At 41.0% G+C, this 26,733-nt stretch overlaps 1 protein-coding gene across 1 annotated transcript in view; it reads right to left on the reverse strand.

Moving 5' to 3' along the window:
* The window catches only part of b4galnt3b (beta-1,4-N-acetyl-galactosaminyl transferase 3b), a 161,396-nt gene that overhangs the window by 10,898 nt on the left and 123,765 nt on the right, over positions 1-26,733 (reverse strand). The window contains exons 13-17 of the mRNA XM_061969424.1: positions 18,996-19,060; positions 18,052-18,926; positions 10,888-11,030; positions 4,159-4,424; positions 2,061-2,214 (exon numbers count right to left, since the gene is read on the reverse strand). Coding sequence (XP_061825408.1) covers positions 2,061-2,214; positions 4,159-4,424; positions 10,888-11,030; positions 18,052-18,926; positions 18,996-19,060 — 1,503 coding nt within the window. The remainder of the gene's footprint in view (positions 1-2,060; positions 2,215-4,158; positions 4,425-10,887; positions 11,031-18,051; positions 18,927-18,995; positions 19,061-26,733) is intronic.

Genomic DNA, 26,733 nt, shown 5'->3' on the forward strand with positions numbered 1-26,733 from the left:
GTTATTCACATGTGAATAATGCTGTATAATAGACTGTATTTATGTTATTCACATGTGAATAATGCTGTATAATAGACTGTATTTACATTATTCACATGTGAATAATGCTGTATAATAGACTGTATTTATATTATTCACATGTGAATAATGCTGTATAATAGACTGTATTTACGTTATTCACATGTGAATAATGCTGTATAATAGACTGTATTTATATAATTCACATGTGAATAATGCTGTATAATAGACTGTATTTACGTTATTCACATGTGAATAATGCTGTATAATAGACTGTATTTATATTATTCACATGTGAATAATGCTGTATAATAGACTGTATTTACGTTATTCACATGTGAATAATGCTGTATAATAGACTGTATGTATGTTATTCACATGTAATAATGCTGTATAATAGACTGTATTTATATTATTCCCATGTGAATAATGCTGTATAATAGGCTATATTTATATTATTCACATGTGAATAATGCTGTATAATAGACTGTATTTATGTTATTCACATGTGAATAATGCTGTATAATAGACTGTATTTATGTTATTTCACATGTGAATAATATTGTATAATAGACTGTATTTATGTTATTCACATGTGAATAATGCTGTATATAGACTGTATTTATATTATTCACATGTGAATAATGCTGTGTAATAGACTGTATTTATATTATTCACATGTGAATTATGCTGTATAATTTAACTGTATTTATATTATTCACATGTGAATAATGCTGTATAATAGACTGTATTTATGTTATTCACATGTAATAATGCTGTATAATAGGCTGTATTTATATTATTCACATGTGAATAATGCTGTATAATAGACTGTATTTATATTATTCCCATGTGAATAATATTGTATAATAGACTGTATTTATGTTATTCACATGTGAATACTGCTGTATAATTTAACTGTATTTATATTATTCACATGTGAATAATGCTGTATAATAGACTGTATTTATATTATTCACATGTGAATAATGCTGTATAATAGACTGTATTTATATTATTCCCATGTGAATAATATTGTATAATAGACTGTATTTATGTTATTCACATGTGAATACTGCTGTATAATTTAACTGTATTTATATTATTCACATGTGAATAATGCTGTATAATAGACTGTATTTATATTATTCACATGTGAATAATGCTGTATAATAGACTGTATTTATGTTATTCACATGTGAATAATGCTGTATAATAGACTGTATTTATGTTATTCACATGTGAATAATGCTGTATAATAGACTGTATTTATGTTATTTCACATGTGAATAATATTGTATAATAGACTGTATTTATGTTATTCACATGTAATAATGCTGTATGATAGACTGTATTTATATTATTCCCATGTGAATAATGCTGTATAATAGACTGTATTTATATTATTCCCATGTGAATAATATTGTATAATAGACTGTATTTATATTATTCACATGTGAATACTGCTGTATAATTTAACTGTATTTATATTATTCACATGTGAATAATGCTGTATAATAGACTGTATTTATGTTATTCACATGTAATAATGCTGTATAATAGGCTGTATTTATATTATTCACACGTGAATAATGCTGTATAATAGACTGTATTTATGTTATTCACATGTAATAATGCTGTATAATAGACTGTATTTATGTTATTCACATGTGAATAATGCTGTATAATAGACTGTATTTACGTTATTCACATGTGAATAATGCTGTATAATAGGCTGTATTTATGTTATTCACATGTGAATAATGCTGTATAATAGACTGTATTTATGTTATTCACATGTAATAATGCTGTATAATAGACTGTATTTATGTTATTCACATGTAAAAAATACCTAAATGTTTATTGTCTATTGTGAGCGAACTGTGGTGCTGAATTTCCCCCAGGGATCAATAAAGTACTTTCTATTCTATTCTATTCTATAGTGGCTGTATTGTACTGTGCTGAATCATACATGATTCAGTGCATGTGGCCTTTAAGCGCTGGCTGCACATGCACAATGCTTATTGACTATGAAAGCCCACCTGGGCAGAGAGGACTTGTGCAGAGCCGTCCTCACGTCCATGTCGGTGCTGTTGTAGTCCACGACGATGAGATTAAAATTGCTGTCCCCCGTCGCCTTGAACAAGTCGGCCATGTCGTCGATCAGCTGCTGCACCCAGCGGGCCTGGTTTTTCACTGTTTTTACCCACGCCCAAAAAAAATCAAGCAAAATGTATTAATTTGGTTTGATAGACAACAATGAAGTTAAATGAGCGTGAGGAATAGGGTTGCAAAATTCCGGGAATATTCAAAGTTGGAAACTTTCCATGGGAATTAACAGGAATATGTGGGAATTAACGGGAATTCATGGGAAATTAATGGGAATAAACACTGAATGCAACATGCTAGATCTTGCAGCATGATTATTAGCTAAAACAACCTGATTTAATGCAAATTCCATCCATCCATCTTCTTCCGCTTATCCGAGGTCGAGTCGCGGGGGCAGCAGCCTAAGCAGAGAAGCCCAGACTTCCCTCTCCCCAGCCACTTGGTCCAGATCCTCCCGGGGGATCTCGAGGCGTTCCCAGGCCATCCGGGAGACATAGTCTTCCCAACGTGTCCTGGGTCTTCCCCGTGGTGTCCTACCGTTCGGGCGTGCCCTAAACACCTCCCTAGGGAGGCGTTCGGGTGGCATCCTGACCAGATGCCCGAACCACCTCATCTGGCTCCTCTCCATGTGGAGGAGCAGCGGCTTTACTTTGAGCTCCTCCCGGATGACAGAGCTTCTCACCCTATCTCTGAGGGAGAGACCCACCACCCGGCGGAGGAAACTCATGATCTTGTCCTTTCAGTCATAACCCAAAGCTCATGACCATAGGTGAGGATGGGAACGTAGATCGACCGGTAATTTGAGAGCTTTGCCTTCCGGCTCAGCTCCTTCTTCACCACAATGGATCGATACAGTGTCAATCAATCAATCAATCAATCAATCAATGTTTACTTATATAGCCCTAAATCACGAGTGTCTCAAAGGGCTGCACAAGCCACAACGAAATCCTCAGCTCAGATCCCACATCAGGGCAAGGAAAAACTCAACCCAATGGGACAATGAGAAACCTTGGAGCGGACCGCAGATGTGGGGACCCCACCCTCGGCGACCGGTGCAATGGACGTCGAGTGGATCAAGTTAATAGTGTGAGAGTCCAGTCCATAGTGGATCTAACATAATAGTGAGAGTCCAGTCCATAGTGGATCTAACATAATAGTGTGAGAGTCCAGTCCATAGTGGATCTAACATAATAGTAAGAGTCCAGTCCATAGTGGATCTAACATAATAGTGTGAGAGTCCAGTCCATAGTGGATCTAACATAATAGTGAGAGTCCAGTCCATAGTGGATCCAACATAATAGTGAGAGTCCAGTCCATAGTGGATCTAAAATAATAGTGTGAGAGTCCAGTCCATAGTGGATCTAACATAATAGTGAGAGTCCAGTCCATAGTGGATCTAACATAATAGTGAGAGTCCAGTCCATAGTGGATCCAACATAATAGTGAGAGTCCAGTCCATAGTGGATCTAACATAATAGTGTGAGAGTCCAGTCCATAGTGGATCTAACATAATAGTGAGAGTCCAGTCCATAGTGGATCTAACATTATAGTAGGAGTCCAGTCCATAGTGGATCTGACATAATAGTGAGAGTCCAGTCCATAGTGGATCTGACATAATAGTGAGAGTCCAGTCCATAGTGGGGCCAGCAGGGGACCATCCCGAGCGGAGACAGGTCAGCAGCGCAGAGACGTCCCCAACCAGCGTCCGCATTACTGAAGACGCCGCACCGATCCGCCTGTCGATCTTCCCTCACTCGTGAACAAGACTCCCATGTACAGGCAAGATATCCTCCCCAAAGCAAATTAATGCAAATTGAGTAGAATTTCAACCCTGCACTGTGCATTCCTCCATCACATGCACAGATCATTCCCAGCATGCTGCACACTACACATTAATTCCCATGGACGGTTCCAACTATGAATAATCAAAAAAATGGTCAATATTTCCAAACTTCCTGAGCTTAACTTCCCTTTCCGGAAATTTACCGGAAACTTTCCCCCCCCTTTTGCAACCGTAGTACGGAACAATACCTGGCACTATGAAATGGACCGTGGCCAGGGGGTTCCAGCTGAAGCCGACCGGGTTGCACAGCAGAATTTCAGGCGCGGGCCGTCGCTGGAAGCTGAAGTCCTTGTCGCGCGGTCGAGTGCGGGGGCGATTGAGGGCGTAGACGTACTGCGACAGGCGACGCAGCCGACCCTTGGCGTCTTTCAGCTCCAGCTCCAGCAGGTAGCGGCTGCCCTGGACGCCGTCCACGCGCTTCTCCACATTGACCACACGCACCAGTGTGAAGCCACTGCATAGCCAGACAAGACAGGTGGAGTTTTTGCACGTATAAAAACAAAAGGAGACCCTAATTGTTACTTTTAACATTTAATCTACATGTACACATACATACCGTATTTTCCGCACTATAAGGCGCACCTAAAAACCACAAATTTTCTCAAAAGCTGACAGTGCGCCTTATAACCCGGTGCGCTTTATATATGGATTAATATTAAGATTCATTTTCATAAAGTTTCGGTCTCGCAACTACGGTAAACAGCCGCCATCTTTTTTCCCCGTAGAAGAGGAAGTGCTTCTTCTTCTACGCAAGCAACCGCCAAGGTAAGCACCCGCCCCCATAGAACAGGAAGCGCTTCTTCTTCTACTGTAAGCAACCACCCGCCCGCGTAGAAGAAGAAGAAGGGCGCGGATATTACCGTACGTTTCATTTCCTTTGTGTGTTTACATCTGTAAAGACCACAAAATGGCAGGGATCCGGTTCATGAAAAGACGCAATCTCTCCATCCGCACACAGACTACTATTTCACAGCAACTGCCTAAAGACTTTCAAGAAAAGCTGGCTACTTTCCGTGCATATTGTAAAAACAAGATAGCTGAAAAAAAGATCCGGCCAGAGAACATTATCTGAACATTTTGATATTCCTGTGAACCGCACTGTGGATACAACGGGAGCACGTACGGTGAATATTCGCACCACAGGGAATGAGAAGTCATCCTTCACTGTGGTTCTAGCTTGCCATGCTAATGGCCAGAAACTTCCACCCATGGTGATATTCAAAAGGAAGACCTTGCCAAAAGAGACCTTTCCAGCCGGCGTCATCATAAAAGCTAACTCGAAGGGATGGATGAAGAAAAGATGAGCGAGTGGTTAAGTTTAAGTTTACGCGAAGAGGCCGGGTGGCTTTTTTCACGCAGCTCCGTCCATGTTGATATACGACTCCATGCGCGCCCACATCACGCTGGTTTTTAATATATTATTAAAGTTTGACTGACCTATCTGACTGTTTTTTTGACATTCCCTTTAGCGCAGTTAGATGCGGCTTATAACACGGGGCGGCTTATAGGTGGACAAAGTTTTGAAATATGCCGTTCATTGAAGGCGCGGCTTATAACCCAGGGCGCCTTATGGTGCGGAAAATACGGTACATGCACAGTAGTTCAGTTGTGTTCTGTGTGGAGTTTGCATTAAGTCCCAAAACATGTACGAAGTCAACTTCTGCTCCAGGCTTTCGGTTGGTCTTAGTTTTGTTCAGATTTAAAAAAATATATATCATAGGAAATAATGAAAAAAGATAAAAACCTTTCCACGGTCAAACTGTATCGTCGTATTATCTGTAAAACAAAATAACACGCCACACCCTATCTCACTTTTGAACATTGTCACGCAAGTGTAAAAAGAGGTTTGTTGGAATAATTGTTTGTAAGTTATCACAAAAGAAACGTTGTATTATGAATGCTGTCTCCTCAGCCTTCCCGGTAAGGTCTATTCAGGTGTACTGGAGAGGAGGCTACGCCGGATAGTCCAACCTCGGATTCAGGAGGAACAGTGTGGTTTTCGTCCTGGTCGTGGAACTGTGGACCAGCTCTATACTCTCGGCAGTGTCCTTGAGGGTGCATGGGAGTTTGCCCAACCAGTCTACATGTGCTTTGTGGACTTGGAGAAGGCATTCGACCGTGTCCCTCGGGAAGTCCTGTGGGGAGTGCTCAGAGAGTACGGGGTATCGGACTGTCTGATTGTGGCAGTTCGCTCCCTGTATGATCAGTGCCAGAGCTTGGTCCGCATTGCCGGCAGTAAGTCGGACACGTTTCCAGTGAGGGTTGGACTCCGCCAAGGCTGCCCTTTGTCACCGATTCTGTTCATAACCTTTATGGACAGAATTTCTAGGCGCAGTCAAGGCGTTGAGGGGATCTGGTTTGGTGGCTGCAGGATTAGGTCACTGCTATTTGCAGATGATGTGGTCCTGATGGCTTCCTCCGGCCAAGATCTTCAGCTCTCACTGGATCGGTTCGCAGCCGAGTGTGAAGCGACTGGGATGGGAATCAGCACCTCCAAGTCCGAGTCCATGGTTCTCTCCCGGAAAAGGGTGGAGTGCCATCTCCGGGTTGGGGAGGAGATCTTGCCCCAAGTGGAGGAGTTCAAGTACCTCGGAGTCTTGTTCACGAGTGGGGGAAGAGTGGATCGTGAGATCGACAGGCGGATCGGTGCGGCGTCTTCAGTAATGCGGACGCTGTATCGATCCGTTGTGGTGAAGAAGGAGCTGAGCCGGAAGGCAAAGCTCTCGATTTACCGGTCGATCTACGTTCCCATCCTCACCTATGGTCATGAGCTTTGGGTCATGACCGAAAGGACAAGATCACGGGTACAAGCGGCCGAAATGAGTTTCCTCCGCCGAGTGGCGGGGCTCTCCCTTAGAGATAGGGTGAGAAGCTCTGCCATCCGGGGGGAGCTCAAAGTAAAGCCGCTGCTCCTCCACATCGAGAGGAGCCAGATGAGGTGGTTCGGGCATCTGGTCAGGATGCCACCCGAACGCCTCCCTAGGAAGGTGTTTCGGGCACGTCCGACCGGTAGGAGGCCACGGGGAAGACCCAGGACACGCTGGGAAGACTATCTCTCCCGGCTGGCCTGGGAACGCCTCGGGATCCCCCGGGAGGAGCTGAACGAAGTGGCTGGGGAGAGGGAAGTCTGGGCTTCCCTGCTTAAGCTGCTGCCCCCGCGACCCGACCTCGGATAAGCGGAAGAAGATGGATGGATGGATGGATGGTCTTTCGAGGCCTAACAAGAGGAAGAAGGCTCGTAAAACTCCACTGTTGATTTCAACACGGACAGATGGCAGGATCTGCTCAACTTCCAGAGGAACTCTCTTTGAAGTGTTAAACGAACTCTCTTTGAAGTCAACGCTATTTACGACCCGCTGCCCTTTTGAAGCAACTGTGGTCAGGAGACGGGAGGGGTTATCCATTGTCCTCCAACACCTGCCCCAGCTGGATCCAGGAAGAGCCCAAGCCCGAGAAATCCCACTTCTTGGTCTTCAAAGCGACCGAAAACAATGACTGTTTTACATACTCCCCATTCCTGCTGAGACATGTGTTGGTGCGTGAACATTGAATATTGTAATAAAGAGGAGACGAAAACCTTCTTCGTCAGAGCGTGGTGCAGGACTGTACAGAGAGTGCAGTGGCCATGTCTCTCCTCAATATTGAGTCCAAATTGAATTCTGTCTCTGTTTGATTCCTTGCCTTTTGTCTTGTTTAATAGATGTCCTCAGTGTTTGAACGTGACAAGGTTAAGTGTGTATAATAAAGTTAACAACGGTTGGAGTTTGTTCTTTGTTATTCCTGTGTTCCAGTGTCAGAATAATTGTATGTAAGTTATCACAAAACGTTCTGTTTCCACGAGTTCCCGGCGAGAGGACAAGAGCTGTCTTTGATCTTACCAAGCAAGAGGCTTGTAAAACCCCACAGTGTACGATGGGAAGCGACGTGAAGGCGTTGGTTTCTTTGATCTATTGTGATCCACAGGAAGATCCTGTCTTGACCCGAGATCTACAAAGCGGAGAGGAAGCAGGACCTGACGCAAGCTCCAGGCATCTTTTCTTTGAACTGTTTTGTGACCGAGGGCAACGGCGGTTTACGACCCCCTCTCCCCTTAGAAACAGCTGTTGCCATGTAATCAGGGAAAGTCCAAATAAAAGAGGAGGCGTCAGAGCGTGGTGGAAGACTGTACAAAGAGTACAGCTCAGGCGTCTCTCCTCATTGAGCTAAATTGAATCCTGTCTCTGTTTAATTCCTTGCTTCCTGTCTGTTTAATAGATGTCATCGTTGTTTGAACCTGACATCCAGTTTCCTGTCCTGGCACTTATGTTTTGCTAGTATTTCCTGTTGAACTCCTTATTTTGCTGCACTTTCACTTTCCTGCAAGCACAACTGTTTTTCTGTTGGTTAAACAGGTCGATTTAGGATGACTCACCTGTTGCCGCGAGCCAGCGCTGAATTATGGAATGGTGTGTCACTGTTTGCAAATGCCGCAACATGCTCTGCACTAGCCCTTCCGTTTGCTACCTTTTGGTATTTTTCTGGGATTAAACTATATCTGTATCATCTTGAAGTCACGACAAATCCAACCTTGCGAGCATGTGACAAATGGATTATTTTATTTAACGTACATGTAACCTCTGGTGTATATTCAAAACTTGTTGATGTGGAACCCTTTCATGTTGACTAAACTGGGTTCTTGCAAGGCCCGCTGAGGTCAGTGAAACATTTAAAGCGTGTTTTTCCTAAAACATTTTGCTTGACTTCTGATCTGAATTGTTGAAGATGAAATGTGTTGGACATTACAGTACAGGGCACATTTCCCCCATCTTAGCTTCTCTCCACTGGCTGCCCGAATAGTCTAGGATTCATTTTAAAATTAGCTTTTAAATCCCTAAAATGGCTTGGCCCCACCCCTACCTCTCGGAGATGCAAACCTTTCCGTTCACTCAGATCAGATTTCATTTTTCATGACTTTTCAAAATGTTATAGTTGTTGACTTATGGCCAATGAGTTGCTTATTAGTTTTAAAATGGTCAAAAATTGTTAAATTTATCATAATAAAAAATGGTAAAATTGGTGAAATTGTTTAATTTATCATAACAAAATAATAATAAATCATTTATTTGAATTAATTTAACTAAATAATGTATTATTATATTTAAGTTCATAATTAAACTTATGTCCAATTAGTTGCTAATTAGTTTTAAAATTTGTAAAATTGTTTAATTTATCATAATAAAATAATAATAAATAATGTACTATTTGAATTATTTTAACTAACTAATGTATCATTATATTTAAGGCCATAATTAAACTTATGTCCAATTAGTCTTCCCTAGAGGGGGGGGGGGGGGGTTACCCACATATGCGGTCCTCTCCAAGGTTTCTCATAGTCATTCACATCGACGTCCCACTGGGGTGAGTTTTTCCTTGCCCTTATGTGGGCTTTGTACCGAGGATGTCGTTGTGGCTTGTGCAGCCCTTTGAGACACTTGTGATTTAGGGCTATATAAATAAACATTGATTGATTGATTGATTGATAGATGCAAATTAATTTTAAAATGTTAAAATTATTTAATTCATCATAATAAAATAATAATGTATTATTTGAAATAATTTAACTCAATAATGTATCATTATATTTAAGGCCATAATTAAACTTATGTCCATTTAGTTTTAAAATTGTTAAAATTGTTTAATTTATCATAATAAAATAATAATGAATCAGTTATTATTTGAATTAATTTAACTAAATAATGTATTATTATATTTAAGGTCATAATTACACTTATGTCCAATTAGTTGCTAATTCGTTTTAAAATGTTAAAATTGTTTAATTGATCATAATAAAATAATAATAAATAATGTATTATTTGAATTATTTTAACTAAATAATGTATCATTACATTTAAGGCCATGATTAAACTTATGTCCAATTAGTTGCTAATTAGTTTTAAAATTGGTAAAATTGTTCAATTTATCAGAACAAAATAATAATAAATAAGTTATTATTTGAATTAATTTAACTAAATAATGTATTATTATATTCAAGGTTTTAAAATGTTAAAATTGTTTAATTGATCATAATAAAATAATAATAAATAATGTATTATTTGAATTATTTGAACTAAATAACGTATCATTATATTTAAGGCCATAATTAAACTTATGTCCAATTAGTTAAAAAATTGTTAAAATTGTTTAATTTATCATAATAAAATAATAATGTAGTATTTGAATTAATTTTACTAAATTATGTATTATTATATTAAAGGCCATAGTTAAACGTATGTCCAATTAGTTTTAAAATTGTTAAAGCTGTTTAATTTATTATAATAAAATAATAACAACTAATTTATTATTTGAAATAATTTAACTCAATAATGTATCATTATATCTAAGGCCATAATTAAACTTATGTCCAATTAGTTTTAAAATTGTTAAATTTATCATAATAAAATAATAAATAATGTAGTATTTGAATTAATTTTACTAAATTATGTATTATTATATTAAAGGCCATAGTTAAACTTATGTCCAATTAGTTGCTAATTAGTTTTAAAATTGTTAAAGCTGTGCTAATTCATCATAATAAAATAATAATAAATAATGTATTATTTGAATTAATTTAACTCAAATAATTTAACCCATGTTTTGTTTTGTTTTTTGCAAATCTGCAGAAATTCTAAAGAGATGTGTTTGTCAGTCCTCTCAGGACGAGTACCAAATTCCATGGTTATTCACCCAAACACCCTAAAGTTACAGTGAGTGCTTTTAATGTGCATTAAGACGTGTGAGAAATTTCAAGTTGGTTGGACTTATGGGCTCAAATGTGAAGAATAGCGCCACCATGAGGCGTGTTTGTTTTTCCAAATAGTCTTCCCTCAGCGTGCAGCAGCGGCTCAGGAGTGGAGCCACGAAGGCAGAAAGATGCTTACTTCTCATGCTTAGCGTTGAGCTGCTCCATAAAAGCCTGGACTACGGGCAGAGCGTCGCTGGAGTGGAGCAGCAGGTTTCCCGAGATGTTGCAGTGCAGATCGATCCAGTCGGAGCGCATGGCCTGCAGGTCCAAGTGGTTGACCTGTAGGGTTGCAAAATTACGGGAATATTCAAAGTTGGAAACTTTCCATGGGAATTAATGGGAATAAACATTGAATGTAACATGCTAGATCTTGCAGCATGATTATTAGCTAAAACTAACTGATTTAATGCAAATTCAGTTGAATTTCAACCCTCCACTGTGCATTCCTCCATCACATGTGCAGTGCATTCTTCCATCACATGCACAGATAATTCCCAGCATGCTACACACTACAGCAGGGCTATTGAGGCCACACTAGTATTTGAGCCCAAGGACTGGTAAGTGTTGATGGGGTAAATATAATTGATCTATGGTATTTAAGTGTAATAGCTTGTTACTGTATGACTGTAGACTACTCCAGCAGACTTCCACTCAAGCTAGCTAGCTGTTCCTGCACTTGTTACAGGATTTTGGTGCCAATATCTCTAAATAGTGTTGCGTTTTGGACCAGTTGTTCCTCCCAGGGAATTCAAGTCACAATTCGCTCCCAAGTTCTTTCCGACACTTAAAGCTGAGTTGAAAAACCACCAGAGACAGAATAGGTATTTTGTTGTATATTCTCAAAGCTTTGCCAATATACATTTTGATTGAGACCAGTCTAACCCTAGAACATTCTATTGCGCCCCCCAAAAATGGTCTGTCTTCCCAACGCCAAAAACCTCTCTTTCCTTCCCCCTCCCTAGCCATAACACAAGCACGTCTCCCTAGCCATAATACATTCCAAAGAACTCAAGGTTAACACACACAGTTTGCTTGCTGACAGAGCATCAAGAGAAGAAATGGAAACCACGAGCTGTTTTCAAATATGACAAAGAAATGGAAGAAGTACAACTTAAATTCGGATATATGTAAATATCTGCCTCCGACAATTCCCCCTTCAGATCTTCTAAAAAGATCTTTATCACTAGTACAACACTTCTAAAATACGCCCCTCTTTGAGCAAGCTAGTAAAAATTAAAAGCATAGTTACATGGGAGATAAACGGATGGAATTTATGTCAATGTCGTCACTCTCAGGGAAGGAAACTAGCATTTCTCGAAAGTCACCACTTTGCCAGACCCCCTTCCGTCCACTGAGAGGGTCAAGATCAAGGTCATCAAACGCAAGTGTACGGAGCCCAGGTGGAATGGTCCCTTCAAGGTCGTGGTACGGACGTCCCACGCCCTTCGACTAGCTGGTACAGGGGACTGTCATGTCTGTATTATCATGTTTGGTTTTAAGTCATGTTTTGTTTAGTTTCTGTCTTTTCACTCCCTTGTCTGGTCACCATAGCAACCATTAGTTTTCACCTGTCACGTCACGCACCTGTTTCACGTTTTGAGTCACGCACCTGCTTTCACTAATCATGTCCATAGTATTTAAGTTCATTCATTTTCTGTTGTTCGGCCTGACGACCTCACCCCATATATGCTTCTGCACACCCTTATGATCCTTGCTGCTCTTTTTTCATGCCGGTTCCATGCCAAGTAAGTTTTTGTTTATCAAGCCACAGTTTATGTTTTGTTTAATTGTTCATAGTTTCCGCCACTGTGCGCACTTTGGTTTGATCCTTTTTTGTAGTTCTAGTGTTTCAATAAATCATGTACCTTCATTCCCGTCTCGCCCGTGCCAACTTTCCGTTGCATCCCGGAAAAGCAAACTCCCAAGATCAAGTCCTGACAGGGACACCTGGTACTACCTCTACCTCCGCACTCCCGCGGAGGAGCCTGCCACGGCACTACGACACTACACTAGCTAGGTTTATGTACCACCACAGTCTCATAATGAACCCAAAATACTTCTCCGTTAGCCGCGATGCTAGTTTTCTCTATGTTAAATCCCATTCATTTATGCTAATAATGTTAGCGATCTGAATTGACCTTTTTTTGTGAGTTCAACGAGCAAATAGTAAATGAAAAGGTGTAGTTTCCTCTGCCTTCTGTTCTGCTAGCCATTCTGTTGTCATACAAGAATGTAGCTTATAGTTTGATTTAGCATGCTGATTGACTGTTCATTTATTCATCTAGCCCAGGGGTCGGCAACCCTCTTCAGCGCCGCCCTAGTGGCTCTCTGGAGCTTTTTCAAAAATGTATGTAAAATGGAAAAAGATGAGGGGGAAAATATATATTTTTTGTTTTAATGTGGTTTCTGTAGGAGGACAAACATGACACAAACCTCCCTAATTGTTATAAAGCACACTGTTTATATTAAACATGCTCCACTGATTCGAGTATTTGGCGAGCGCCGTTTTGTCCTACTAATTTTGGCGGTTCTTGAACTCACCGTAGTTTGTTTACATGTATAACCTTCTCCGACTTTCTAGGACGTGTTTTATGCCACTTCTTTTTCTGTCTCATTTTGTCCACAAAGCTTTAAACGTTGTGCATGAATCCACAAAGGTGAGTTTTGTTGATGCTATTGACTTGTGTGGAGTGCTAATCAGGCATATTTGGTCACTGCATGACTGCAAGCTAATCGATGCTAACATGCTATTTAGGCTAGCTATATGTACATATTGCATCATTATGCCTCATTTGTAGCTATATTTGAGCTCATTTAGTTTCCTTTAAGTCATCTTAATTCAATTTATATCTCATGACACACTATCTGTATGTAATATGGCTTTTAATTTTTTGCGGCTCCAGACAGATTTGTTTTTGTATTTTTGGTCCAATATGGCTCTTTCAACGTTTTGGGTTGCCGACCCCTGATCTAGCCTATTTCTATTAATTTGTCCATCAGTAAGATATTTTTAAAGACTACTCCAATTGTTGAGCTGACTCTTTGGCATTGCATTAGTGTTTTACAAGAATAAATAAATACAAAGAGAATAATGTCACGTACACCATCTGATGTGTGGAGACCATACTTGCCAACCCTCCCGGGAGATTCACGAATTTCAGTGCCCCTCCCGAAAATCTCCCGGGGCAACCATTCTCCCGAATTTCTCCCGATTTCCACCCGGACAACTATATTGGTGCCTTTAGCGTCCTCTACAACCTGTCGTCACGTCCGCTTTTCGTCCGACCTGTATATTATGTGACTGGGCGTGCCGGCCCAGTCACATAATATACAGGTAAAAGCCAGTAAATTAGAATATTTTGAAAAACTTGATTTATTTCAGTAATTGCATTCAAAAGGTGTAACTTGTACATTATATTTATTCATTGCACACAGACTGATGCATTCAAATGTTTATTTCATTTAATTTTGATGATTTGAAGTGGCAACAAATGAAAATCCAAAATTCCGTGTGTCACAAAATTAGAATATTACTTAAGGCTAATACAAAAAAGGGATTTTTAGAAATGTTGGCCAACTGAAAAGTATGAAAATGAAAAATATGAGCATGTCCAATACTCAATACTTGGTTGGAGCTCCTTTTGCCTCAATTACTGCGTTAATGCGGCGTGGCATGGAGTCGATGAGTTTCTGGCACTGCTCAGGTGTTATGAGAGCCCAGGTTGCTCTGATAGTGGCCTTCAACTCTTCTGCGTTTTTGGGTCTGGCATTCTGCATCTTCCTTTTCACAATACCCCACAGATTTTCTATGGGGCTAAGGTCAGGGGAGTTGGCGGGCCAATTTAGAACAGAAATACCATGGTCCGTAAACCAGGCACAGGTAGATTTTACGCTGTGTGCAGGCGCCAAGTCCTGTTGGAACTTGAAATCTCCATCTCCATAGAGCAGGTCAGCAGCAGGAAGCATGAAGTGCTCTAAAACTTGCTGGTAGACGGCTGCGTTGACCTTGGATCTCAGGAAACAGAGTGGACCGACACCAGCAGATGACATGGCACCCCAAACCATCACTGATGGTGGAAACTTTACACTAGACTTCAGGCAACGTGGATCCTGTGCCTCTCCTGTCTTCCTCCAGACTCTGGGACCTCGATTTCCAAAGGAAATGCAAAATTTGCATGGTTGGGTGATGGTTTGGGGTGCCATGTCATCTGCTGGTGTCGGTCCACTCTGTTTCCTGAGATCCAGGGTCAACGCAGCCGTCTACCAGCAAGTTTTAGAGCACTTCATGCTTCCTGCTCATATTTTTCATTTTCATACTTTTCAGTTGGCCAACATTTCTAAATATCCCTTTTTTGTATTAGCCTTAAGTAATATTCTAATTTTGTGACACACGGAATTTTGGATTTTCATTTGTTGCCACTTCAAATCATCAAAATTAAATGAAATAAACATTTGAATGCATCAGTCTGTGTGCAATGAATAAATATAATGTACAAGTTACACCTTTTGAATGCAATTACTGAAATAAATCAAGTTTTTCAAAATATTCTAATTTACTGGCTTTTACCTGTATGCGGCCTTTACACACACATTAGTGAATGCAATGCATACTTGATCAACAGCCATACAGGTCACACTGAGGGTGGACGTATAAACAACTTTAACACTGTTACAAATATGCGCCACACTGTGAACCCACACCAAACAAGAATGACAAACACATTTCGGGAGAACATCCGCACCGTAACACAACATAAACACAACAGAACAAATACCCAGAAGCCCATGCAGCACTAACTCTTTCGGGACACTACAAAATACAATCCCGCTACCACCAACCCCCCCCCCCCATCTCCTGAATTCGGAGGTCTCAAGGTTGGCAAGTATGGTGGAGACATTTTACATCAACCAATGTAGGCGGAAAGGCGGTGTATAATTTGCAAATACTGTGCAAAGAGCTACGTCAAAAATGCCACAAAGATGCAGCAGCATATAGACAAGTGTTCAATAATATATCATTATTGTAATTCCCCATTCATTCCCATATATTCCCATGGACTGTGTCCAACTTTGAATACCGTATTTTTCAGATTATAATTTGCTCCGGAGTATAAATCGCACCGTAGTATAAATCCATCCATCCATCCATCTTCTTCCGCTTATCCGAGGTCGGGTCGCGGGGGCAGCAGCCTAAGCAGGGAAGTCTGCTTCCCTCTCCCCAGCCACTTCGTCCAGCTCCTCCCGGGGGATCCCGAGGCGTTCCCAGGACAGCCGGGAGACATAGTCTTCCCAACGTGTCCTGGGTCTTCCCCGTGGCCTCCTACCGGTCGGACGTGCCCTAAACACCTCCCTAGGGAGGCGATCGGGTGGCATCCTGACCAGATGTCCGAACCACCTCATCTGGCTCCTCTCCATGTGGAGGAGCAGCGGCTTTACTTTGAGCTCCCCCCGGATGACAGAGCTTCTCACCCTATCTCTAAGGGAGAGACCCGCCACCCGGCGGAGGAAACTCATTTCGGCCGCTTGTACCCGTGATCTTGTCCTTTCGGTCATAACCCAAAGCTCATGACCATAGGTGAGGATGGGAACGTAGATCGACCGGTAAATTGAGAGCTTTGCCTTCCGGCTCAGCTCCTTCTTCACCACAACGGATCGATACAGCGTCCGCATTACTGAAGACGCCGCACCGATCCGCCTGTCGATCTCACGATCCACTCTTCCCTCACTCGTGAACAAGACTCCGAGGTACTTGAACTCCTCCACTTGGGGCAAGATCTCCTCCCCAACCCGAAGATGGCATTCCACCCTTTTCCGGGCGAGAACCATGGACTCGGACTTGGAGGTGCTGATTCTCATCCCAGTCGCTTCACACTCGGCTGCGAACCGATCCAGCGAGAGCTGAAGATCCTGGCCAGATGAAGCCATCAGGACCACATCATCTGCAAAAAGCAGTGACCTAATCCTGCAGCCACCAAACCAGATCCCCTCAACGCCTTGACTGCGCCTAGAAATTCTGTCCATAAAAGTTATGAACAGAATGTGTGACAAAGGGCAGCCTTGGCGGAGTCCAACCCTCACTGGAAACGTGTCCGACTTACTGCCGGCAATGCGGACCAAGCTCTGACACTGATCATACAGGGAGCGGACCGCCAAAATCAGACAGTCCGATACCCCATACTCTCTGAGCACTCCCCACAGGACTTCCCGAGGGACACGGTCGAATGCCTTCTCCAAGTCCACAAAACACATGTAGACTGGTTGGGCAAACTCCCATGCACCCTCAAGGACCCTGCCGAGAGTATAGAGCTGGTCCACAGTTCCACGACCAGGACGAAAACCACACTGTTCCTCCTGAATCCGAGGTTGGACTATCCGGCGTAGCCTCCTCTCCAGCACACCTGAATAGACCTTACCGGGAAGGCTGAGGAGTGTGATCCCACGATAGTTAGAGCACACCCTCCGGTTCCCCTTCTTAAAGAGAGGAACCACCTCTATAAATCGCACCGGCCGAAAATGCATACTAAAGAAGGAAAAAAAACATATATAAGTCGCACTGATAGAGAGGCGATTGCGTCGCATGAAGCGGTAACATCAAGAAGGTCCTCCCGCAAAGTGTTTTATATTCATCTCCTTGGCAACTACCGTATTTTTCGGACTATAAGTGGCAGTTTTTTTCATAGTTTGGCCGGGGGTGCGACTTATACTCAGGAGCGACTTATGTGTGAAATGATGAACACATTATAATATTATTGATCTCATTCACGTAAGAGACTAGACGTATAAGATTTCATGGGATTTAGCGATTAGGAGTGACAGATTGTATAGCATGTTCTATATGTTATAGTTATTTGAATGACTCTTACCATAATATGTTACGTTAACATACCAGTTGGTTATTTATGCCTCATATAACGTACACTTATTCAGCCTGTTGTTCACTATTCTTCATTTATTTTAAATTGCCTTTCAAATGTCTATTCTTGCTGTTGGCTTTTATCAAATACATTTCCCCCAAAAAATGCGACTTATACTCCAGTGCGACTTATATATGTTTTTTTCCTTCTTTATTATGCATTTTCAGCTGGTGCGACTTATACTCCGGAGCGACTTATACTCCGAAAAATGTGTTAATAATTTCACACATAAGTCGCTCCAGAGTATAAATCGATAACTGCGATTTATAATCCGAAAAGTACGGTAATCAAAAAATGGTCAATATTTTCAAACTTCCCGAGGTGAATTTACGGAAACTTTCCGGAAATTTACCGGAAACTTTCCACCCCTTTCCACCCCTATTGACCTGGAAGGTCTGGCTCCAGTCGACCTCGGCGTCAAACACCGGCGCCGGGGTGACGTCATCGTCGTCGAACCCTTCCAAGTCTCCCCCTGGTCCCCATAGAGCGTCCACCTCCATCTCTCTCCTGCGTTGGTCCTGGTCGTGAAGTTCCGCTTCCACTCGCCCTCCCTTGACATCCAGACCTGACCACTTCTGGTCTGCAGCCAAGACTTTAGCTCTGCGAATGTTGTCCTCTACGTCCTGCAGTAGATGCATGTTCATCTCCAGCTCTTTGTCCATGAGGTTCCGTCTGCGGTCCGTGTCCCTCGGCTTGGCTGCCAATAAGGAGGCCTTGTTGTTTGCTTGTTGGAAGAGCTGCTGGCTAACTGTAGTGCGATCGAGCCTTTCACCGACCACTTCTTTGGTCTTTGTAACTGTCCCAATGTGGCTTTCATTCATTTTATCAGACCCTTTTTTGTAGTTTTTCTCTGTTTCCGGCTTCTGCCTTTCAACGAGTGGATTGACTTGTTGAGGCTTTACTCTCTTAGCTGATTTTAGCTTTCCTTTTGGTTGCACTACTTCTTTACCCGGCCCCTTGGCTTTCACACGTGGTGGTCTCTCTTGCCCGTACACTTCGGAGGTGGCCAAGTGGCGAGGCTGGGCAACGTCTCCGCCCGTCGTGCTCTCCACGCCAACTTTCGCTGAGCGCTCCAAGGCGTCGCCGGCTTGGCCCAAAGAGAAAAGTTTGCGCCTTCGTTTGGAGACGTAATCGTCGTAATCGTCGCCGTAGTCCAAGAACGGATTGTTGTCCCTCCGACGAGCCGCTTTGTCTCTTGGATACGCGTCATTGCCAAAAACGTCGTCGTCCAGCGCCGACTTCCTCCTTTGGAAGCTGTAATCTGAAACAAAGATGTGTAAACTTGGATGGAAACGCCGACTTGGCATAAAAAAAACAAACAGAAATGTACCGCTGGCTGTGTCCTTCTCAAATGCATCAGGTAGGTCCAGTCTCATGTACCTTGAGAAACCAAACCTGCAAGAGGAAATCATTTTTATTTTTTTTATTTGTATTAATCAATCCAACAAAACAATACACAACAATACCATAATAATGCAATCCAAGGCCAGGCGATTGATCTTGTTTAATTGGAAGCTGGCTCGCCCCCCATCACGCGGCCGTTGGATTAGAGAGGTTCTCTACAATCTAAAACTGGAAAAACTTAGGTTTTCGCTAAAAGGCTCGGTTCAAGCATTTGAAAGCTCATGGAGCCCTTTTTTGCTGTATGTCAACTCTCCTGACCTATGCCCAGACGCAGATGAGGAATAATCTCCCTTTTATTTATTAGTATTATTTTATTCTATTTTTTATTTTATTATATATTATTATTATTATTATTATTATTTATTTTATTATTATTATTATATATATACAGGTAAAAGCCAGTAAATTAGAATATTTTGAAAAACTTGATTTATTTCAGTAATTGCATTCAAAAGGTGTAACTTGTACATTATATTTATTCATTGCACACAGACTGATGCATTCAAATGTTTATTTCATTTAATTTTGATGATTTGAAGTGGCAACAAATGAAAATCCAAAATTCCGTGTGTCACAAAATTAGAATATTGTGTAAGGGTTAAATTTTGAAGACACCTGGTGCCACAAACTAATCAGCTGATTAACTCAAAACACCTGCAAATGGTCTCTCAGTCCAGTTCTGAAGCCTACACAAACATGGGGAAGACTTCAGATTTGACAGCTGTCCAAAAGGCAACCATCGACACATTGCACAAGGAGGGAAAGACACAAAAGGTTATTGCTGAAGAGGCTGGCTGTTCTCAGAGCTCTGTGTCCAAACACATTAATGGAGAGGCAAAGGGAAGGAAAAACTGTGGTCAGAAAAAGTGTACAAGCGATAGGGATCACCGCGCCCTGGTCAAGATTGTGAAAAAAAACCCATTCAAAAATGTGGGGGAGATTCAGAAGGAGTGGACAGCTGCTGGAGTCAGTGCTTCAAGATCCACCACCAAGAGACGCTTGAAAGACATGGGTTTCAACTGCCGCATACCTCGTGTCAAGCCACTGTTGACCAAGAAACAGCACGAAAAGCGTCTCACCTGGGCTAAGGAAAAAAAGAGCTGGACTGCTGCTGAGTGGTCCAAAGTCATGTTTTCTGACGAAAGCAAATTTTGCATTTCCTTTGGAAATCGAGGTCCCAGAGTCTGGAGGAAGACAGGAGAGGCACAGGATCCACGTTGCCTGAAGTCTAGTGTAAAGTTTCCACCATCAGTGATGGTTTGGGGTGCCATGTCATCTGCTGGTGTCGGTCCACTCTGTTTCCTGAGATCCAGGGTCAACGCAGCCGTCTACCAGCAAGTTTTAGAGCACTTCATGCTTCCTGCTGCTGACCTGCTCTATGGAGATGGAGATTTCAAGTTCCAACAGGACTTGGCGCCTGCACACAGCGCAAAATCTACCCGTGCCTGGTTTACGGACCATGGTATTTCTGTTCTAAATTGGCCCGCCAACTCCCCTGACCTTAGCCCCATAGAAAATCTGTGGGGTATTGTGAGAAGGAAGATGCAGAATGCCAGACCCAAAAACGCAGAAGAGTTGAAGGCCACTATCAGAGCAACCTGGGCTCTCATAACACCTGAGCAGTGCCAGAAACTCATCGACTCCATGCCACGCCGCATTAACGCAGTAATTGAGGCAAAAGGAGCTCCAACCAAGTATTGAGTATTGTACATGCTCATATTTTTCATTTTCATACTTTTCAGTTGGCCAACATTTCTAAAAATCCCTTTTTTGTATTAGCCTTTAGTAATATTCTAATTTTGTGACACACGGAATTTTGGATTTTCATTTGTTGCCACTTCAAATCATCAAAATTAAATGAAATAAACATTTGAATGCATCAGTCTGTGTGCAATGAATAAATATAATGTACAAGTTACACCTTTTGAATGCAATTACTGAAATAAATCAAGTTTTTCAAAATATTCTAATTTACTGGCTTTTACCTGTATGTCTGTCTGTCTCTGGCCTCGTGTGTGTGTGTGAGAATGTGTCTGTCTTTGTCGTCTTACTTGTTACATAATTGTGCCATTTGTCCCTCGTTAGTGGGACCTGAGCGGGGTGGGAGGGTGGGTGGGTGGTTTGGGGTTTAAGGGAAAGGGTGTGAATCATTTACTGACTTTAAAATTGTACTGTTTTGACTTGCACTTTTTTCTGTCTATTTGAAAATGCCAATAAAAAAAGTTGAAAAATAAAAATAATAATAATAATGCAATCCAATTCCAAAACCAAACACTAATGCTGAAAGGTACATACAGGTTTTGAAGCAACGCAAATTTTATTTCAGCAAGACAATGCCAAGCCACGTGTTACAACAGCGTGGCTTCGTAGTAAAAGAGTGCGGGTACTAGACTGGCCTGCCTGTAGTCCAGACCTGTCTCCCATTGAAAATGTATGAAGGCTAAAATATGAGAAGGGAGACTGTTGAACAACTTAAGCTGTACATCAAGCAAGAATGGGAAAGAATTCCACTTCAAAAATGTGTCTCCTCAGTTCCCAAACCTTTACTGAGTGTTGTTAAAAGGAAAGGCCATGTAACACACTGGTAAAAATGCATTTTTTTGCAATGTGTTGCTGCCATTAAATTTTAAGTTCATGATTATTTGCAAAAAAAAAAGAAGTTTCTCAGTGTGAACGTTAAGTATCTTGTCTTTGCAGTCTATTCAATTGAATATAAGTTGAAAAGGATTTGTTGTATTCTCTTTTTATTTACCATTTACACAACGTGACAACTTCACTGCTTTTGGGTTTTCTATATAGGTAGGAAATAATAAAAACTGATTTAATTCATATTAAGTAGCATTTGTCATATAAGTATTGAGAACATAGTATTTTTACTTATTTCTTATTTTATCTTTTATTATTGTTTTTTTTTATTTTGCTGGTCTTTAAGCATCTTAACATTAGCTTTAGTTCATGTGTAGTTTATTCAATATTTTTGTGCCGTTTCTGTTCTCATAGTTGGTGTTTAAAGCAGCTAAAAGTTTAAACTATGTGACATTTGCTGCTTTACAATATCTGCTGCTCTACACGCCTTGATTTGCCCCACAGGGACAGTTGAATGTATATGTTAAGATGAATAAATACAATAAAACAAAAATAAAGCAGACCTCACTCTTTGAGAAGCATTTGCTTAGAAAAATCCATTTGTTTAAGAAAATAATATTCAACTAACTGCAAAAAGTCAGTGTTCAAAAACAAAGAATTTTTTTTTCCAAATTTAGGGATATTTTATTTGAACTAAGTAAAATTATCTGCCAATAGAACTGTCAAGACTTGATCTTGGGTGTGTGCTTTTCCAGGATGCAACGGAAAGTTGGCTCGGGCGAGACGGGAATGAAGGTACATGATTTATTTATTATTATCAAAAAAAAGGAATAAATGAAAGCGCGCACAGTGGCGGAGAATAAACTATGAAACCAAAAGACTATAGCAAAAAAGTACAAATGAAAAGCACGCAAAGTGGCGGAGAACAAACTATGAAAAACAAAAAGACTATAAACATGGAACAAAAACTTACTTGGCTTGGACAAAAATAGTTGCATGAAGAATGGACATGGGAAGAAGTGCCAGGCATGGACAGAGCATAAATGTGGTGAGGTCGTCAGAACGACAAACTGAAAAGAATGAACTTAAATACTATGGACATGATTAGTGAAAGCAGGTGCGTGACTCAAAACGAAACAGGTGCGTGACGTGACAGGTGAAAACTAATGGGTTGCTATGGTGACAATCAAGAGTGCACAATGAGTCCAAACGTGGAACAGGTGAAACTAATGGGTAATCATGCAAACAAGACAAGGGAGTGAAAAGCCAGAAACTAAACAAAACATGACTTAAAACAAAACATGATTACACAGACATGACAAGAACAAGAAAATTCGGCTTGTCAAGACTTTCCAAAACAAGTAAAATTAGCTAACCTCAATGAACCTAAAAATAGCTTAAAATAAGTATATTCTCACTAATAACAAGTGCACTTTTCTTGGTAGAAAAAAAAGAGACCTTTTTGCTCAATATGTTGAAAAATATTCTTAAATGAAGTAAATGCTAGTGCCATTATCTTGACATAATGATATGCGCTCGGCATTACATTTCTTGAAACCAGCAAACTTATACTAAAAACTAATGTATTGTTCTTAATGGAAAGGCAACAAGGCAAGCGCTTGTTACTCTCGGGGTCTCCTAGCCGCTCAGGCAAATCATATTGTCGAAAAATGCATTTTTCCATGGATAACATGACATCATCGCGCCAAGTGCGTGCTCTTTCAGTCAATTAGTGCACATATATACAGCCCGGCCCCCGGCCAATGTTTTTTTAATTGTAATTTTGAAGAATTCATCTGAATGTGCATGAACTATTTCTGTTCAAAATTGTTAGAAATGTCACATGTTTAAATATTAACTGTCAGTTTACTGTACTCTGCCAACTGTACTACTATATGAGTACGTGTTTTCTATTGTTTCATTGAAAATAAAACAGTTGTTTTAATTATGAGACACAATTGTGTCAAAGTCATGATTTTTTTATTTCATGCTTGAAATAAGACATTTTTACTTTGAAAAAGTAGTTTTATACTTGTGAGTGTTGATGACACAGCTTTGCAACACTTGATATTCTAGTTTCAAGCATGTTTTACTCAATATAGGTCATCAAATCTCAGCAACAAGCTGTAATATCTTACTGACATCATTTAGGACCAAAACACTTAAAACAAGTAAAACACTCTAACATAAAATCTGCTTAGTGAGAAGAATGATCTTATCAGACAGAAAATAAGCAAATATCACCCTTATTTGACATATTTCATCTTACTTAGATTTCAGTTTTTGCAGTGTACTGCTAATGTTGTACTGAGCAGCCAGACCCTTTTTTTGCAGAAGTAGGATCCATTTTTGGTGTTATGGTGAATCATCATTGCTACCTTTATGTGCTGCCATGACACCAAAAAACATACTTGCAGAGCCCCTTTAGACGCCCACTTAGCAGAAGTTTCACAAGATTTTCTGACTTCACACATAATGATGGCATACCTGCCAACTTTTGAAATCAGAAAAACCTAGTAGTCAGGGTCCAGGGGCCGCAGGCCCCGGTAGGTCCAGGACAAAGTCGACGCAAAATGATTATTAGCATTCAGACAGGTTAAAATGTTGCTAAAACCATCACTGTTTGGGCGACGAAAAACGTTGAAAGTTTTCCACTTGTATCGCTAGCAACGGCATTAGACTTGTGTTTTTTTGTCCCAACGTGGTCTTTTACATCGCTAATTCCTCCGTGTCCGATCGAAAAATCTTGTCTGCACAAGGTGCAATTCGCGTAGTTTTCACCCTTTTTGGAACGGATAATTATTCCCGGATAGGCTTTTGAATATTCTTCACGGAATGACTGCAGTTTTCTTTTCGGTTTAAGACTCGTTTGCGATTTTTCTCCGGCTGATTCCATGATCGTTCGCTCGTTTGGAAACAATGGCAACTGTATGGCGTCACATTAGTGCCAAAAATCCGAGCGCATAAAAACTGTTATCGCGCGCTGATTCTCCACTTCGTGCGCGCGCGCGACACCATTTTGCGTGCGCGTGGTGCCTTTCTGCGCGCGCGCGACGCCTTTCTGCGCGCTCTCTGTGTACTACCGGCATCTCTCCTCGCGCTGTCATGTTTCTTTTTGGCACTTTGGGGGCGGGTATGCTTAGACGGCCCCTTCTTTCTGATTGGCTGTGAGCATTTTTCATATGACCAATCATTCTCCAGTGTAGCAACGTTGTAGCCATCTTACTTCGGACATCTAGCCTCAATCATTACATTGATGTCAATGGTACATGTACTAATTAAATTACCATAACTTGCTCGATTTTCCACCAATTTACAAACGGTTTGCCTTGTTACAAATCTTATTACATGTAGATATGACATAGGATGCTGTACCTGTTGAAATTACCTCTTTCGCTTTAAAAAAAAAAAAAGACTTAATTGTGCAACATACCGTATTTTCCGCACCATAAGCCGCCCCGTGTTATAAGCCGCGCCTTCAATGAACGGCATATTTCAAAACTTTGTCCACCTATAAGCCGCCCCGTGTTGTAAGCCGCATCTAACTGCGCTAAAGGGAATGTCAAAAAAACAGTCAGATAGGTCAGTTAAACTTTAATAATATATTAAAAACCAGCGTTCTAACAACTCTGTTCACTCCCAAAATGTACGGTAATGTGCAAATGTGCAATCACAAACATAGTAAAATTCAAAATAGTGCAGAGCAATAGCAATAACTTAATGTTGCTCGAACGTTAATGTCACAACACACAAAATAAACATAACACTCACTTTCTGAAGTTATTCTTCATTCATAAATCCCTCGAATTCTTCTCCTACGGTGTCCGAATTAAAAAGTTGGGCGAATACTACGGGATCCAAAATGGCCAGCTCCGTCTCGTCGAAGTCATCAGAGTCAGTGTCGCTGTTGTTTTTCCAGCAGTTCCGTGAATCCTGCCTTCCGGAAAGCTCGGACCACAGTTGAGACCGAAATATCCGCCCAGGCATTTACGATCCACTGGCAGATGTTGGCGTATGTCGTCCGGCGCTGTCTCCCTGTCTTAGTAAAGGTGTGTTCGCCTTCGGTCGATCATTGTTCCCACGCCGTTCGCAGTCATGCTTTAAATGCCTTGTTGACACCAATATCGAGCGGTTGGAGTTCTTTGGTTAATCCACCCGGAATGACGGCGAGTGTTGTATTTGTGTGCTTCACTTGTTTTTTGACACCATCTGTGATGTGGGCGCGCATGGAGTCGTATATCAACATGGACGGAGCTGCGTGAAAAAAGCCACCCGGCCTCTTCGCGTAAACTTCCCTTAACCACTCGCTCATCTTTTCTTCATCCATCCATCCCTTCGAGTTAGCTTTTGATGATGACGCCGGCTGGAAAGTTCTCTTTTGGCAAGGTCTTCCTTTTGAATATCACCATGGGTGGAAGTTTCTGGCCATTAGCATGGCAAGCTAGAACCACAGTGTGTCGCTTAGTAGGAGCCATTTTGTGGTCTTTACAGATGTAAACACACAAAGGAAATGAAACGTAATACCCGCGCGCTTCTTCTTCTATGGGGGCGGGTGCTTACCTTGGCGGTTGCTTACCGTAGAAGAAGAAGCACTTCCTCTTCTACGGGGAAAAAAGATGGCGGCTGTTTACCGTAGTTGCGAGACCGAAACTTTATGAAAATGAATCTTAATATTAATCCATATATAAAGCGCACCGGGTTATAAGCCGCACTGTCAGCTTTTGAGTAAATTTGTGGTTTTTAGGTGCGGCTAATAGTGCGGAAAATACGGCAGTTGTGTAGGGTCAGTGTTAGTCAGTTCTCTGATTATTTTAAACTGTTTCAGAATACATAATTAATAGCTATTTTTAGCATTTTAAAAACAAAATTCAAAGATTATTTCATTCATTTTATGGCTGAATCAAAAGAAATTCCATAAATTAGAAAAAAAATGTTCAAGAAGAAGTGAAAATATAAAATAATGTTATTGCTGGTGGACCAGTTCTGGCTGAAAGATGTGATTATGGTGTTTGTTGTCTTATTATTTATTTGGCTCACATTTTGTATTACCCTGTATTGTGTTTATGTGGTATGAAATA

Source organism: Nerophis lumbriciformis, linkage group LG10 (assembly GCF_033978685.3).
Source record: "Nerophis lumbriciformis linkage group LG10, RoL_Nlum_v2.1, whole genome shotgun sequence".
Lineage (NCBI taxonomy): Eukaryota > Metazoa > Chordata > Actinopteri > Syngnathiformes > Syngnathidae > Nerophis > Nerophis lumbriciformis.